A 16,304-nucleotide genomic window follows, 5' to 3' on the forward strand; every position below is an offset into this window, starting at 1 on the left:
CAAGGGGAATGGGGATAGTAAATTCAATATAACAAGAGAGAAAAAGAAGATACTAAGGATGATACTTAGAAAACCAGATGGAAATCAGGCAAGAATGGAGACAGCAAGGAAGAAGAGAGGTAGCAAGTAGACAGGAAAAAAAAAAATTGGACAGGGATAAGAAATTTATTCCTTGGACTGAGACAAAGCAATGGAATTTTTTTATACTCTTGGAAGAAACTCAAAGATATTGACAGATAAGAATCACAGGTTTAGCATGCATAGTCTAATCTGAAAATGTTCCATTTATCTTTTTCCAGAGCATTAATAATGTTACTTGCTATAATCTCAGTAGAAATAAAATATTTACATAATCTATAGCAGATTTTCCATACCCAGATAGATCAGCACATACTGAAGTGATTTTATCAGTAAAATAAGTATAACATTTTTTGCATATGACAAGAACGCTCAGATGAATATAGTAAATGCCAAGTCACTACAGACTTCTAACAATGGTTAGCTAAACTACTAACAAACTGCACCATCACAGCTACTACACAGCAAAAGAAACTAATGTTGCATGATTATCACTAATTATTTTACATTATTTATACCACAGGGTAGTGATAATGCTTTTTTCACATAATAGGAGGTAGCACAATCTATTCCTTAGTGCATACCATCCCTGGGTATATGTGCTGTCAGTGGGAACAGTACGTGTTTGCTAATCAGGAGAGGAAGCAGAATGAGCTTGGGAGATCAGAATGTACGTTTCATTTTTAAAAATACTCTTGAGATCCATAATGAACATATGGGACTGAACAATTTAAGAAAGACTTGAAACACGAAACTTTCATTTGTATTTCCTCTTTATTTACAACCATTTGCAGGTTTCAAAAATTCAAAGGCAACTTTTTCTTTTTTTTTTTTTTTTTTAAGGGGAAAAAAAACTTGTTTGGCCTTAGACTCAAAGGATTCATACACTGGTTCAGCATATTTGCATTCTTCAAAATCTGCATATTTTAAGATATTTTTTTCCTAATGAAAATAGTTCTGAATACAAAAGCCAAAAATGCATGGCGTATAAGGCCAGGAGGAACCACTGTAACCATTTATTCTGAACTCTTGCCAAGGGTCTTCTTAGAATTGAACATTTCAACAGGATTTTTAGTAAAGACTCTGATTATAACTGAGCATTTTCCAAGACTAAGGAATTCAGTATGTGATGGCCATGGTCAATAACATGTTACTAAAACAGCAAAACAAAAGACAAACTTAATTTCTAATCTGATTTATATCAACATTCAAACTCTGGGTTTTTAACTACTTCCATCTTGTCAAATGCTTTATATTAGCAAAGCTGCTTTTCTAAAATATGCACTCCATGTTATCAAGTAACTCCTGAACGATCATTTTCATACCTATATGGAGTGATTGCTAAATGTTTCTGAACACAAGGCAAAAAATTCCATTCTTCAGTCGTTCCCAGGTTTTTTTCCATGTCTTCTGTGCATCTGCTGAAACATATGAACATCTAATTGAATTTCAGACACTGTCTCAACCAGCATTTTGCCAGAATGAATACCTGGGGAAATGTCTTGCTGATAAAGTCATATTTATTTCTGATTAGTACATATATTGGCACTTTTTAACTTCCTCATCAACTTCTACCTTATATTCAGAATATTGCCCATTAAAGAACTCACTGAATCAATGTAGCCTTGATTGAATCCTGCATTCTTTGTGATAAGCAGCAAATCCCTCCTGGATTTCAATGAAGACAGGATTAAGCACTTAGCCTTTTTAGGGGTTTGACATCTTATTATTTGATATCTGGCCTTCTGTCATCTGCCATTGTTTTCACTATTATTGCACTGCTATGTTCCTTTCAACAAGTGATTGATGCTTATTATTAACAGTCTCCCTCTTGATGCTTTGTTCAGATTCTGAACTAATGCATTTTTATATGAGCTTTTATCATGGTGAAGAATGCATACAAGAATATAACCTTTTGTTTTTGAGATTATAATCCTTACTTGCCTCTTGCTAGAGCCTTTTCCTTTTCTTGTGCAAAAAGTATTGAATTTGATTCCCAGTAATATAGTCTGATTTTTTTTATGCACAGTGTTAATGAGTATGTCTATTCTTAGTACACGGTCATAAATTACTATCACCTATAAATTTCTTTTCTGTCCTTTGCTTGCTTTTCGATTAACATGGGATTGTTATAAAAAATAGAGAGTTGGAGAAGGTCTGATTTTATTATCAGCATTGTTCCTTCTTACTAAATTCTGATTAAACTGTTTTCTTGCTGATTCAGTAGCCCATGCTGTCCCTACTTACTCATCTCAGTTGAAATATTTCCCCCCCCTCCCTCTGGCACACCAACCACAGAACATGCCCAAATAATTTGGCATTTTTTTCTACATGCTCTGCCACAATGATACAAATCTGGATCACTTGCACATCCACACACACATTTATATGATGTATACATACACATGATTCTGTAATAGAAAAACATGCATCAGAAAATTCAGCCATGTTGGTACTAGTTGTTACTGCCATGGTGGTTGTTACTAAGTTACCACAGACAGTCTGTACAAACCCCGCAGTTGTAACTAGTAATTAACTGCTTACTCAGATCACTTGTATTTTACCTAGCTGTTATGCTATAATCTGTTAGTCTTCAAATTGAAAGGTGTAGCAAGACATTGTCATGACAGAAAGAGGATTCAGAACCTTCATCTATAAACAATTTTTATTTGAGTGATGTTGCTTGTTGTGTAGTGCCCACTACAGTAGGATCATAGAATCATAGAATACTTTAGGCTGGAAGAGACCTTTAAAGGTCATGTGGTCCAGCCCACTCTGCCCCTGTAGTGGGCAAGGAAACCTTGAACTACATAAGGTTTTTCAGAGGCCCATCCAACCTGAACTTGAATGTTCCCAGGGATGGAGCTTTTACCACTTCTCTGGGCCATCTGTTCCAGTGTTTCACCACCCTAAATGTAAAACATTTCTTCCTTGTATCTAGTCTAAATCTACCCTCTTTTAGTTTAAAACATCACTCCTTGTCCTTTCACAGAATCTCAGACAACATCTGTTTGGAAGAGACATAGAATACATAGAATAAACCAGGTTGGAAGAGACCTTCAAGATCATCGCTCCAACCCATCAACCAATCCAACCCACCTAAACAACTAACCCATGGCACCAAGCACCCCATCAAGTCTCCTCCTGAACACCTTCAATGATGGCGACTCCACCACCTCCCCAGGCAGCCCATTCAAAGACTTCAAAGATCATGCAGTCCAACCTTCGACCCAACACTGAAGGGTCAACACTAAAACATGTCCCTAAGCACCAGGTCCACATGCTGCTCAAACACCTCCAGGGATGGTGACTCCACCACTGCCCTGGGCAGACCATTCAGATGTTTGATAACACTCTCTGTGAAGAAGTATTTCCTAGCATCCAGTCTGAACTTCCCCTGGTGCAGCTTGAAACTATTTCCTTTTGTCCTGTCCCTTGCCATCAGCGAGAAGAGGCTGCCCCCTCCTTGCTCCATATCCCTTCAGGTAGTTGTGGAGAGTGATGAGGTCTCCCCTCAGCCTCCTCTTCTCCAGACTGAACATCTCCAGCTCCCTCAGATGCTTCTCGTAGGCCCTGTGCTCCAGGCCCTTCACAAGCCTCATTGCCCTTCTCTCTCTGGATGACACCGTGTCCCTCTGGCATGCCAGCTGCACCACTCACCTTGGTGTCATCTGCAGCCTTGCTGATGGTGAACTCTATCATGCCATGTATATCACTGATGAAAATATTAAACAGTACTGGTCCCAGTACAGACCCCAAGGGACACCATTTGCCACTGATTTCCATCTGGACATCAAGACATTCACCACTACCTCTGGACGTGACCATCCTAACAATTCATTATCCAGCAAATGATTCACCCATAAAATCCATCTCTCTCCATTTGGAGAAAAGGCTGTTGTAGGGAAATGAGTCAAAGACTTTACAAAAGTCCAGAGAGATGACATCCATAGCTCTTCCTTCGTCCACTGATGTAGTCACCACTGCATTGTCAAGCAGCCACAAGGCTGGTCAAGCAAAGTTGTGGTGAGAGACAATGAGACATGTACAGATGGAAGCTGGTACAGAATTTCCTGGTGAAATTGCTCAAATGAAACTAAACTTGTCAAGAATTAGCAATGGGTAAAGGGCCTCAAACTGTCTAATTCTGGTGTTTGGAATATGTATTTATATTGACATACGAACACTTGAAGCATTGAGACACTTATTTGTATCTGGAAAGGAAAATTAAGACAATTTAATAATTAAAAAAAAAAAAGGAAAATAAAGAAAAAAAGATGGAAATACAATGCAAGATAAGTATCCTTTCCTATATGGATAGTCCTCATCTTTATTAACAACAACATGAAATTAAAAAAGCATACGTCAGTAAATGACGATTTAATAACAAGTTCATTGTCACAGTCACAGTCACAGTGCCACCACTATGTCTGTTAATCTGTCAGATACTTGCCTCTGTGTGCCCATGCGTGTGGTGCATAGCAACAGACTTTGTGCCAAACTGAAAAATGTTAAATTTAGCTTGCAGTAAATAATATGTCTAGTTAATACAGCTGGAACTCATCATAGGAGAAAAAAAACAAAACCAAAACAAAAAAAAAACAACAACCAAACCCAACACATTAGACACTAAAATTAATTACCTGAATTGTTTTAAACCTTCCTGCAGATTAACTTTTCTGAGTACAGTACAGCAGTTAAAAGCATGCCTTTCAAATGTACCTGGACAGTGGCTACATCCAAATGTCTGCCTGGTGAAGTGAAATAAATATTGGTGGGAAAAAACCACCCAGCACAAAGCCCTAAAAAAATTGAAGGGTTTGCAGAGGTTTTTTGTGCATTTCGGTTTTCAGTACGACCCACAGAGAGAAATCGGCATGTGCTTGACCCCTGTCTCCGCTTTCTGTCCGTTTGACCTGTCCCGGAACCGAGGGTCTCGGCGGGCCGCGCAGCGCTGGCCGGCGCCCCCAACGGAGCGGAGCCGTGTGGGCTCAGGTGCCCGACTTCAGACGTGCTGTGTCGGAGGGTCAGGTGGGGAAACCCCCGAGACAGCGGCGTCGGGACACGGGGATGGGACTGGGGGCCGCTCCGCAGCCCCCCGTCTTCCCTCCGCGCCTCGGCGAGCCAGCACCAGTACCGGGGCGGGGCAGCCGTTCGGAGCCCCAGTTCCCGCGGTCAACGCAGCGCCTCTGTCCGCGGTGCTGAAGGTTGGCGGCGGCCCGCACCGCGGCCGCGCGCGCGAAGAGGCGGAGCGCGGCGGCAACGGGGGTGGAAGGGGCGCGCTCCCGCCAGCCTCGCTGCTCGCGCAGGCGCGCCGCCGCCTCGCCGGGTGCGCCGCCAGCCCGCTGAGTGAGAGAGAGCGCGGGTGAGCGCGTGTGAGGGCAGGGCCGGGCGGCGGGCGCGCTCAAGCAGCAGGAGCACAGCGGCGCCGCCGCCAACGGCACGCGGCCGCCCCCCACCACCCTCCACCCCCCCCGCTTATTTCCGGAGCCGGGACGAGAACCGGAGCGGCGGCAGCTGTCGGCGGCACCCTGGGCAACAGCTTCTCCTGCGCCTGCCGCGGGGTTCTCTTCGTGGCTCTCCCCCTGTGGTTGGCTTGCTCTCGCCAGCTGCTCGCCCGGCGCGCAGGGGATCTAATTGCTGACGAGCGCGCTCGGCGAAGGAGGAGGAGGAAGAAGAAAGGGCTGTTTCCGTGGCTTTGTGGATGCTCTACTTTTCCTGGAAATGCAAAAGATTATGCATATTTCTGTCTTCCTGGGTCCCGTGTTGTGGGGACTGATCTGGGGGGTCAATTCTAACAGCATACAGATCGGTAGGTGCCCGCATGCCGGAGGACCTCTCTCCTCCCGACGGATCTCCTGCGTCCCCGCCGGTGTTACTCGGGCATTTCTGCCTTACCGCCGCGCTCCCAGCCCTGCCGCGGTACCCGCCGGGTGCCTGTCAGCTCCCTTCCAGCGGCCGTGGCCAACGCCTTCCCCTGTTCCCTCGCCTTCCCTGAACCATACCGCCCACTCCGCCGCGCCCCCCGCGCCGCTCCGGGCATGGGACGGACCTGCAGCCGGGACCGCTCCGGCAGCGGTGCCCGTGCCGGCGGAGCCTACCGGCACCCTGGCCCAGCCCACCCCCGGCGGCGGGAAGGGACACTGCTCTGCCCGTGCCCTCGCCCGCCTGACGTGTGTGTGTATTTCCCTGCAGGGGGGCTGTTCCCGAGGGGCGCCGATCAGGAGTACAGCGCCTTTCGGGTAGGGATGGTTCAGTTTTCCACCTCGGAGTTCAGGCTGACTCCCCACATCGACAACCTGGAGGTGGCCAACAGCTTCGCCGTCACCAACGCCTGTAAGTAGCGGGCGCTGCCAGCCGCTGCGCACTGCGCGTTGCCCACTAGCCTGCCGTGGCGGCGAGAGCGGAGCGCCTGCGCACGGCGCGGTGCGGGGGTGATGTGGGGTGGGTGTGGAGGTGCCATGCCACTGCCCCCGGCAGGAGCCGGGGCGCGCGGGGTACCCGTGCTGCTGCCCCGCCCTCGCGGATTTAAAATGGTTCCTGCCGCCCCCCGCCGGCGGCTCTCCCTAGCGTTACGTAAGGCTGCGCGGTCGCGGGGTCTCGGCAGCAGTCGAGGGGGAACGAAGGGGGCGTTTGCGGGTTCGATCAGTCATTTTACACCGCGTGGAGCCCCGGGAACCCCCGCCTTCGTGGTTTGCCTGCTTGCCTCCCCGCAGCTTCATTTGGAGGTCCGCGACTTTCGCGGCGTGCCGTCGACCGTCGAGGCTGTGCCCTGGCTCCGCCTCCGGCGAGGCAGGGCCCGGCTGGACGCGTGCAGCGGGACGCTAAGCACATGCGGTACTCCGTGATGCGATGAGGGAGGATGATGCAGCGCGGCCGTCTTAAGGCTGAGTGTAGCCCGTGGGCGTGAGGCTTCTGCCTGCAGTTCATTGTCTGTCCCCCGCAGGAGCCCGATATTTGGCCCGGCAGGGTGCATTTTGACGAGGGGGCACTGAGGACAGCTGCAGCAGGGGGCTGTGGGTACTGCCTGTGTTAGTGGTCAGAGCTGCGAGTATGAGCAGGTGTTCACAGGGCCATGGGAAGTGCCCACCTTTCCTGATGTCTTGAATGGTGTGCCTGCAGCAAACAAAACCAGGGTTCCCAGAGTGGCACAGCCGGAAAGAAGGGAGCTTGCTCTTGTGTCATGCTGCCTGCTCCTGTCAAGCTACAGCTCTTCGACTGCTCAGTGCCATGCTGCCCCAAGGTATTTCCCTGGCCCTCTTGAGGATATGATGTAAGGGATACTGAATCTGGAGGTTTGCTGTCAGCAGAGCAATTTCCCTTCATTGGAGGCCTTTGTTTTTGTCCTTCCCTGATCTAGCTCCTTTATGGTAGGTGGTGATGAAGGGAGGCATCTCAGTGCAGATGCTGGGATAGGTGGTACAAGAGCTCAACCCAAGGATCTTTCAATGGCATTTATGAGGATAGAAGCATGTTGCACACAGCTGAAGTCAGAAAAGGTCAGAGCATGTAATACGATAAGTGATAATTTGATAATATTTGCAAATTGTGGAGTTCTTGCTTTCTTAGGTAATGAGAGTTTGCATCACCAGAACTGCATTTGGTTAGTGTTTGCTATATATGTTACACTGGAGCTGTTGGCGAGGTAGGGGGTTGTCTAGATGGTATTCTGCAAAAATGTGATGGGCCTTTTTGTCTTTCTCAATTCTTGGAAGGCACTGGCATCCTGAAAATAATTTGTGTAAAATGCCCAAATTATTTGTCTTCTCCTAACACAAGAGAGAAATATAGCCACCTCATGTATGAGAAAGTAAACAATTCATGTTTTTCTCCAGTCCTATCAATATGTTTTAGCTGTGTTTGTGTGCACGTATCAGCCTTGTTCTTGAGCTCCTTGGAGAACTCTTACTATACTCAGATGACATGTATAGACTGTAGACCACAGTGATGGACTTTAAGACTGCCAGCAGAAGGGGAATGATATCCATGTTTCAAGATTTCCCTTGTCCAAGGCTTCCATTTCCAAGGAGTTTGAACAGCACCAAATTAAGACATGAACATGTACTTGCTTTTTTGTCACCTCATTCACCACTGATGGTTTAGTGAAGTTATCTTTTCAATTGAATTTAATTGACTAGTGAAACATATGCTAAAAATAAGTAGTCTCTCCTTGATTACTCTCCAAGGAAGGTGTGACTGGGGAACAAGGAGTTCTGAAGACAAATATTTGCCATATAAGAAGCAGAATTTAGCAGTTGATTGCAGAGCACTCTATGCACAAATGGATAAGAAGGATCCATTTTTTGAAGTCCCCTTTATTTCAAACGAGAATGAGTGTATTGAAAAATCTGCAAAGTTTTTTTGTGTTTGCGTTTTGTTGTTTTGTTTTCAGAATAGTGTACAAAGAATCTATGCCTGGAACTAGCACTATCAACAGTTTAAAAATCAAAATGCTAAAGAAAATCATAGAATTGTAAGGATAATACAAAAATGAAAAGGGTTTACTTGTCCAGGTATTTCACTTCAGCAAGGTGGTTTTCCTTCAGAGAAATGTCATGCCAGGCTTATGCCGTAGTAGAAGTAATGCCATTCTTCTGCCCTAACAACAACACATTTTCTGAAATGGACAACTGCATTATTTCATCTTCTGATGTACAAACCAGCCAGGTGTCAGGCAGCAGAAGCCCTGGTCGGTGGTGCCCCCAGTTGGTGGTGCAGGCTGAGCGATGTGTCACCCTGCACCGCTGGCTCCTGCCCTGGCAGGTGGCAGCTGGCAGCCGCCCTGCGCAGCTTTGCCTGCCTCCCTCCCTTGGCCTGTGCTTCCACCCACTTTGAAACCAAACAAAACTGACCTGTAAAACTGTTTGTACCAGCCTTCAAACTTACAGTCAGCCTTTCCTCAGAGCTCATTGGTGGAGCAAACGGGTTTTAGATGAACAAGTTGTACTGCTTGTCTGGCTTCTAAATTAGATTCCTGAAATTCCAGAAAAGAGGAGACAGGTACTCCTGGGAGTTGTTTGAAGCACCAAGATTACTTATCATAGTATCATAGTATGAGTCAGGGTTGGAAGGGACCACAAGGATCATCTAGTTCCAACCCCCCTGCCATGGGCAGGGACACCCCACACTAGATCAGGCTGGCACTTAAAGGTGACCAGAAGATACAAGTAGCAGAGGAGAAATGGACACTTTGTGGGTAGGTAGCCTTAAGAGATAATCAATAAGAAATAGTCACTTTAGGTTGTTGGACTATTGCTAGTCTTGTGCAAAGCTGTGTTGACAAATCATCAGGAGTAGCTGCTGGAATCTAATTGCAGTTTGGTGCCTTACAAGTCAGTGTCAATAGAAGGCTTAGTTTTGATTGAGGGATGGTGCCATGTTTTTTCAAACTGATGGCACAATTAAGGGACATGTTCACTGATACATCTACTGTCACATCCTTGAAGAGAAATGAGCTAAGCTTAGCCCTTTTTGAGAATTCCTGATGATTCAGAGGATTAGTCTAGGTGGTAAAGGCAAATGTTAACAAAGGGGTTCATTCCAACAGAACTTCTTTGGCTTTTAAGAGCTGGAGTAGTGGTTCAGCACTGCAGGTAATTGCTTGATGAACCTGATCTTAACCTCCTACTTAATGAACCTGATCTCCTTATATGACAAGATGATGCATTTAGTGGACAAGGAAGGGAGTAGTGTATAACTGGACTGTAGTAAAGCACTTGACACTGTCTACTACACCATCCTCCTGGAGGAACTGGGTGTTCATGGCTTGGATGAGTGGATGCTTTGCTGGGTAAAAAGCTGGCTGGGTGGCTGGGCCCAAAGAATCCTGATGAATGGAGTTAAATTCAGTGGGTGACCAGTCAGAAGTGGTGTTCTCCAGGGCTCAGTACTGGGGCCAGTTCTCTTTAGTGTCTATCAATGATCTGCATGAGGGGATTCAGTGCACTTTCAGTAAGTTTGCTGATGACACTGGGTAGGAAGGCTTACAGGTGGATGTGGACAGGCTAGATCAATGGGCTGAGGCCAGTTGCATGAGATGCAGCCAGGCCAAGTGCTGGGTCCTACACTTTGGTCACAGTAACTCCTGCCCAGTAGGGAAAGATCTGGGGATTGACAACCAGCTGAACATGAGCCAGCCGTGCGCTCGGGTCATCAAGAAGGCCAGCAGCACCTGGTCCTCTATCAGGAAATAGTGTGACAAGGAGGAACAGGGAAGTGATTGTCCTCCTGTACTCAGCACTGGTGAGGCTGAACTCTGAACACCTGGTTTGGTTTTGGCCCCTCACTAGAAGAAAGTCATTGAGGAGTGTATCTAAAGAAGAGCCACAAAGCTGGTAAGGCATCTGGAGAACAGGTCTTGTGAGGAGTAGCTGAGGGAACTGGTGTTGTTTAGTCTGGGGAAGAGGTGGCTGAGATGATACTTCCTTGCTCTCTACAATTCCCTGAAAGGAGGTTGTAGTGAGGTGGGTATTGGTCTCTTCTCTCTAGTAACAAGGGGGCCATTTAGGGGAGGTTTAGGTTAGAAAAATCTTGACTGAAACAGTTTTCAAACACTCAATAGGCTTCCCAGAGAGGTGGTTGAATCCCCATCCCTGGAGGTGTTTGAAAGATGCATAGATGTGGTGCTGAGGGACATAGTTTATTACCAGACTTGGTGGAATTAGATAATTGTTGGACGTGATGATCTTAAAGATCTTTTCCAACTGAAATAGTTCTATGACTATTCTAATTCATGGAGCAGAATTTGAAAGTATCCAAACCACTGGACTTTATTGCCCTTCAGCACAGTGTAATTGAGTTTAGCCTAGTTGGAGAATTGCTGACCATTGGAGACATTAACAAAAAATTGTTAATTCTGTCAAAACAAGAAAAGAGGAAAGAGGTGAAGGTGAAATCCTTTGCTTTTAGATCTACCAATCCAAACAGGGATACTTGTATTATGTACTTGGATGTTTCTGTACTGAAAAGATATTTGAGTCACTGAAGAGACATTTCCGATGGAGTACTATAAAACCTCCATAACTGTAACAAGTTTTTCATTTAGTAGTTTCAGCAAGAAGTAATATATGCACGATCTTGGATGTTTAATCCTGCTGGCTTAAGAGTCAGTGTTGAGCTTTTCTGTTTTAAATCAAGTCTTACAGCTCTGCAGAGATCACTGCACCATGACATTGTGACAAGGGGATGCTGATTCATGCATAAACCTTAGATCCTTTCATTATATCTTCAACCAGCAGCTTTGAAAGCCTGTGAATATCTTAGCATGTTGCAACCTGGGAGCCATGGCAAAGATTTCCCTAGCCATTTTGGAGTGTGATGCTATAAATTACATGTTTAAAGAAATAGCATTCATCATACTGCTGGCAAAAGAATAAAGAATAAGCAAAAAAAATACATCCTGTAGTGGTAAAGGTGGGAGAAATTTAGATATGTTTATTTGAATTAAAATTAGTGTACAACAAGCCTAAACATATTTCACAAAAAATGCTTAGAATTGATTTTAAAGGAAAGAAGGAATTTATTAAATGCTTATCTTTCAGTTCATTCGTATTCCTGGTCCTACTCACTCCTATTTCACTGTAAAACATTTTTGAGGCTTAGTGAGCAGATGTGATATAGATTCTGTACGCTCTTGTAATTAAAATAATATAATCATTTAGCTTGGAAAAGACCTTTAAGATCATTGAGTCCAACCATTAACCTGGGATCAGAGGGGTTTTGGTAGTAAAATTATACAGTAACACCAGGATGTAACTTACAATAGGACCTCTTGTGCTTCTGCTGCTCTCAGAATCACTCTGTAGCAAACTTCAAGCATTCTTCCACTTCTGAGAGTTTTTCGTAAAGAAACCTGGGGTATATATTGTGTGCTAGTGCTGTCCCTGCTGTGCATCTTCCCTCCTGGCTCACAAAACATTTTCACACAGCCGTGGTCCAGAATGTGGGCAGATACAAATATGACACTTTTTGCTTGGCTGCTTGACTTTTCACATTTTTCTTATGTGACTATTGCATTAATTTTGTCTCTGTATCAAACAGAAATTTACTGTGAAGTTCTGTATATAGTATGAATGTATGTTTTAGTCTTATAAACCTTAGAGTGAGTTATATTTAATAGCACTTAGTTAGGAGCATATCAATCAAGCCTTAAATATACCAATCAAGCTCTTAAATCAACCAGTATTATCAATCTCTTCAATGTATTAATGTTTATGTATGTTTTTATTTATATTTAATATATGAAAATATAGTAACTTTTCTCTAGTTATGCTAATGAAAGCTTTAATATGCACTGACTTTGATAGGGCTGTAGACTACACATAGCTGGGGATGTACTTAACTCCTTGTGTACATAAGACTTACTGTACTATACACTGCGTTACACACCCTAAACCAAGCACCACTGCATTAAGTGGTACTGTTACTGCCAATTTTAATTTTTGAGAATTAAGGTGTGATTAACTGATAAATAATTCTTTTGAACAATAATTACTAGGAAAATATTTATTAACTGGGAACACGTTCTTAACTTGAAAATGCATTAAAAAGGTAAAGACTTATGTGTAGGTAAAAAAAAATAAGGTAATCAGAATTAATGTATTAGACATCTGTGAAAATATGATTAAGTGGCAAAAAAACACTTAAGGACAATATAATTGAAAATTATTAATTCTCTAATATGTGCTGGGAGTACTAATTTTTGGGAAACTAAAAGGATGAAATAACTCACAATAAACATAAATGTGTGTATATGTATGCATGAGTATACACATACATATGAATACATACATATGTAGTTATAGAGTGAACAATAGTTAATGCTGAATGTCACAAAAAAACCCCCAAACAGTAGGACTTTGGTTAAACCCTACAAGCTGTTTTGTAATGAGAATTAGAGCTATTATTAGGAAGTTAATTTGTCACTTCATAAGTCAGTGTTCTCACCTCTGTGAATTTGGTGCATGGATTACTGATTTTGTATTTTGAAGGTTCATACCCATATTCTGGAATCAGTGTCACTGCAGCTGAAGTCTGTCAGGTCAGACTGAAAATAACACTGAAAACATGCTTGAATAGGCAAAAAAAATTAGTTGTATGTATCCAGCTCCTTCTATACGTATGTGTGAATGGGCTTTTCATATAGCAATTAACCAGAACTGTCATTACAGAAGATCTTTCCATTACTTTCTAACTGATCATTTCATCTATCACACGTAATACAGGACCCTCTATGTTCAGCAGACTGTGGACAAAGGATTAATTCTTTTTACCATTTAGGTTACTGTAGAGGTATAGGACAAAAGCCTGCATGGTTTTATACAAAATATGTAGATTTGTGGGGCATCATTATTATTTTGTCTTAGAACCTTAATGTTTTCCTTTTAACAGGTTCATTTAAAAAAATACCTGTATTGATACATGTACAAGTTGAATACAATCTTCTTAGAACTGAAAAAGGGCTAAGATTTAAATCAACGAAACCTTCCAATAAGTATTTCTGTATGTATAATCAATATGAAATAATAAAAAAACCTAACAAATAAGATGAATGCATATTGTAAACCTGATCAGCAATGAGGAATAAAAGGAGATTTTAAATAACAAGCATTTAAAATGGAAATAACAATTATTCCATAACAGATTTTATTTATTTATTTTTTTAAGAAAGGCTCTCACATCAGGCAGTTTATTGGGAGATTGCTTTTTCTCCCTGAGGTTCCTAATTGGGCTGTTAATATAGAGTTAACACTTCTGTCCTGAATCTGATTTCATGCACAGATACTTAACTGCAGTTACTTATGGCTAGTTTCTTTACAGGAGTGTAAAAAAAGTTTTACAAGAAAAAAGTACTCATGATTCTGCAATGAGATGTGGTTCAGTTACAGCTGCTACTGTTTCCCACCACCTGCTTCCAAACCTGACACAGAGAAATTAATGGGATTTTTCCAAGGGCTGAAATGTTGCATGCAATTCAACTGATGGTGATGGAATCTGTGTTCTGAAATGGACATATTTTTCCCAAATGATTCTTCCAATGAACAAGAGTGGGACAGAATCCTGTTAAATGTTTATATTGGCCCCGACTCTTAAATCCATACTCATACAATTGGTAGATGAGTTTCAAAGGTCAGCAAGGGACAGTGGCTAATTTTAAGAAGTGTTCAAAATAGATACATTAACTTGTGCTTGCCATGCCATCTCACCTATTCATTTTATTCTCAAATTAGGGTACTTGATTCAGGTAATTGCATTGATTTGATGCTGCAGTGTTTCAGGCTGCTGTGGCGAAGGCTGTCATACCACTGTAATTCTCAGTACAAATGTTAACAAGTTTAAAAATGTGACTTGGGGAAAAGATGCCCTTGCTTAGTGCAAATTTGTGTGAACTGATTTTCTTTCACATGCTTCAAAAATTAAAACAATTTTTTTCTAAGCACTTGGTATGACATCTTCTATACAGTGAAGACTGTTTTTAGAGCTCGTGTCAGCAACAGGGCTCAGCAGAGCAGTCTTGCAACTGCTTTGCAGCCTGGAGGAAGGATTTGTTTTATTTTCTTTGGTTTTCTGCCTTAACTGTATGAATGTATTTGGTAGTTGTAGTGCTCTGTTCTGTATCCATAAAGCGAAAAGGCTAAAGTGGTTTAGTATCCCAGGTAAAGTGGATCTAAAATGTTTGAATATGGTGTATTCTCTTGTATATGTGTAAACTATCTCAGAATGTCTGCAAATGTATGGTATTGCAATTGACTATACATATCTGAGCAAGTCAGAATAATTTGTTCAATAATCTCATAAGTCTTTGAAACCAAGGACATTGAGGGCTAGCTTGCTCAGTGTTCCTCTCTGATGCTAAGGATGAGTTGTTTTTGACAAAATGTCTTTCAGGCAAGAAACGATTTTATTTATTTTGTTTGCTTTGCTTTTTTTCCTTATACGAGTGTAGAAAATTTCGTAACACTTCACTAGTAGAGGATCAGAGGGGATTTTTTCATACAAATCCTGCTAGCAGCAAAACTTCTGTGTGATTATACCTTGTGCAGATGTACTGATAGCAGGGAGTTTGTTTCAGGTGTAACATTTGAAAAATAAGGTAAATAATTTATGTGGCTAGTGCATATGAAATTCATACATAAGGTATAGCAATGTTACTTATAGCAGAAGTGAGTTTGATCCACACTGAAAATACAGTGAGCAGTTAAGGGATTCTAGGATTTAACCTAGTTATTTCATATGTTGTCCATGTCAGGCAGAGAACCTGAATTTAACCCTTTGTCTTTCACTTTGCAGTTGAATGACCCTAGTTGAGCCATTTTTCTTTTGTCATCAATTTTCGTGTCTGTAACACTTCTTCATTTTCCTGCCTTGATTAATTTTTGGAGATAAAAAAAAATCTCAGTAATTGTATTTTCATCCTGATACAGGAAGGGGGAGAAGTAACCTTTAGACTTTGGGAGCAAAGAGTCAATTTCTTGCTCTTTGTTGTTATTATAAAAAGCATAGAGGGGAAGTGAAAAAAAAAGGGCAATATTAGGAAAATTCAATTATATTAATTCACCTAATTGCTCAATCAACAAATACTAATTGACCTGATTTATACACAGCTTTAAACTTTTAAAGCCATTTAAAATGAACACCTGGGAACTAATCATATAATTTTATTATAAAGACTAGATGGATTTGAGGGATCAGGAAATGGATGAGAATATGAGTCACCTTACATTACAAATTACAGTATGAGTGTGGTTTTAATTGCACTCACAGCCTTACATCTGTCCCATTTTAAGGTGCTTTCATTTGGTGAGAGTGGATCATGTTGAAATTCTGAAAATTGCTGATTGAAAAGTCGTTCAGTCCTTTTAATGACTAATCGGATTAGTTCGTGTGTTCAGCAACCTGACCTCATAGTTTGAGACTCCAAAGTAATAAGGCTAGGCAACTTTTGCCCAGTCAAATGATCAAGCTTCCACTGATGGTAGTAGGAATAAAAACAGAACCAAACTTCTGATTATTTATTTTTCTGTATGAGTGTAGAAGACTGATTTAAGTTTTTGTATATGAAAAGAGGTGGGAATGAAACAATCCTAAAAAGTGCTAAAATGTTTGAACATCAATTGGGCCTACAAGGTATTTTTTCCAAGTGTTACAGGACATATTGATATATGACCCTGCCTCCATTTTTTAAAAATATTGCACATATTTCTTAAATATTAGAAAATTTATTAGAC

At 42.3% G+C, this 16,304-nt stretch overlaps 1 protein-coding gene across 8 annotated transcripts in view; it reads left to right on the forward strand.

Moving 5' to 3' along the window:
* The first annotated feature begins 5,535 nt into the window (after positions 1 to 5,535).
* The window catches only part of GRIA2 (glutamate ionotropic receptor AMPA type subunit 2), an 88,116-nt gene continuing 77,347 nt past the window's right edge, over positions 5,536 to 16,304 (forward strand). For 7 of the 8 annotated variants that reach the window (XR_008462451.1, XM_009898542.2, XM_009898549.2 and 4 more), the window contains exons 1-2: positions 5,632 to 5,890; positions 6,274 to 6,414. Coding sequence is in view for 7 of the 8 variants with exons in the window: in XM_009898542.2 (XP_009896844.1) it covers positions 5,803 to 5,890; positions 6,274 to 6,414 (229 nt within the window). In the remaining variant the exon portion in view is untranslated. Of the gene's footprint in view, positions 5,891 to 6,273; positions 6,415 to 16,304 lie in introns of all 8 variants that reach the window. The other variant, XM_009898557.2, reaches the window with a different exon arrangement.

This window comes from Dryobates pubescens, chromosome 1 (genome assembly GCF_014839835.1).
Source record: "Dryobates pubescens isolate bDryPub1 chromosome 1, bDryPub1.pri, whole genome shotgun sequence".
Classification (NCBI taxonomy): Eukaryota; Metazoa; Chordata; class Aves; order Piciformes; family Picidae; genus Dryobates; species Dryobates pubescens.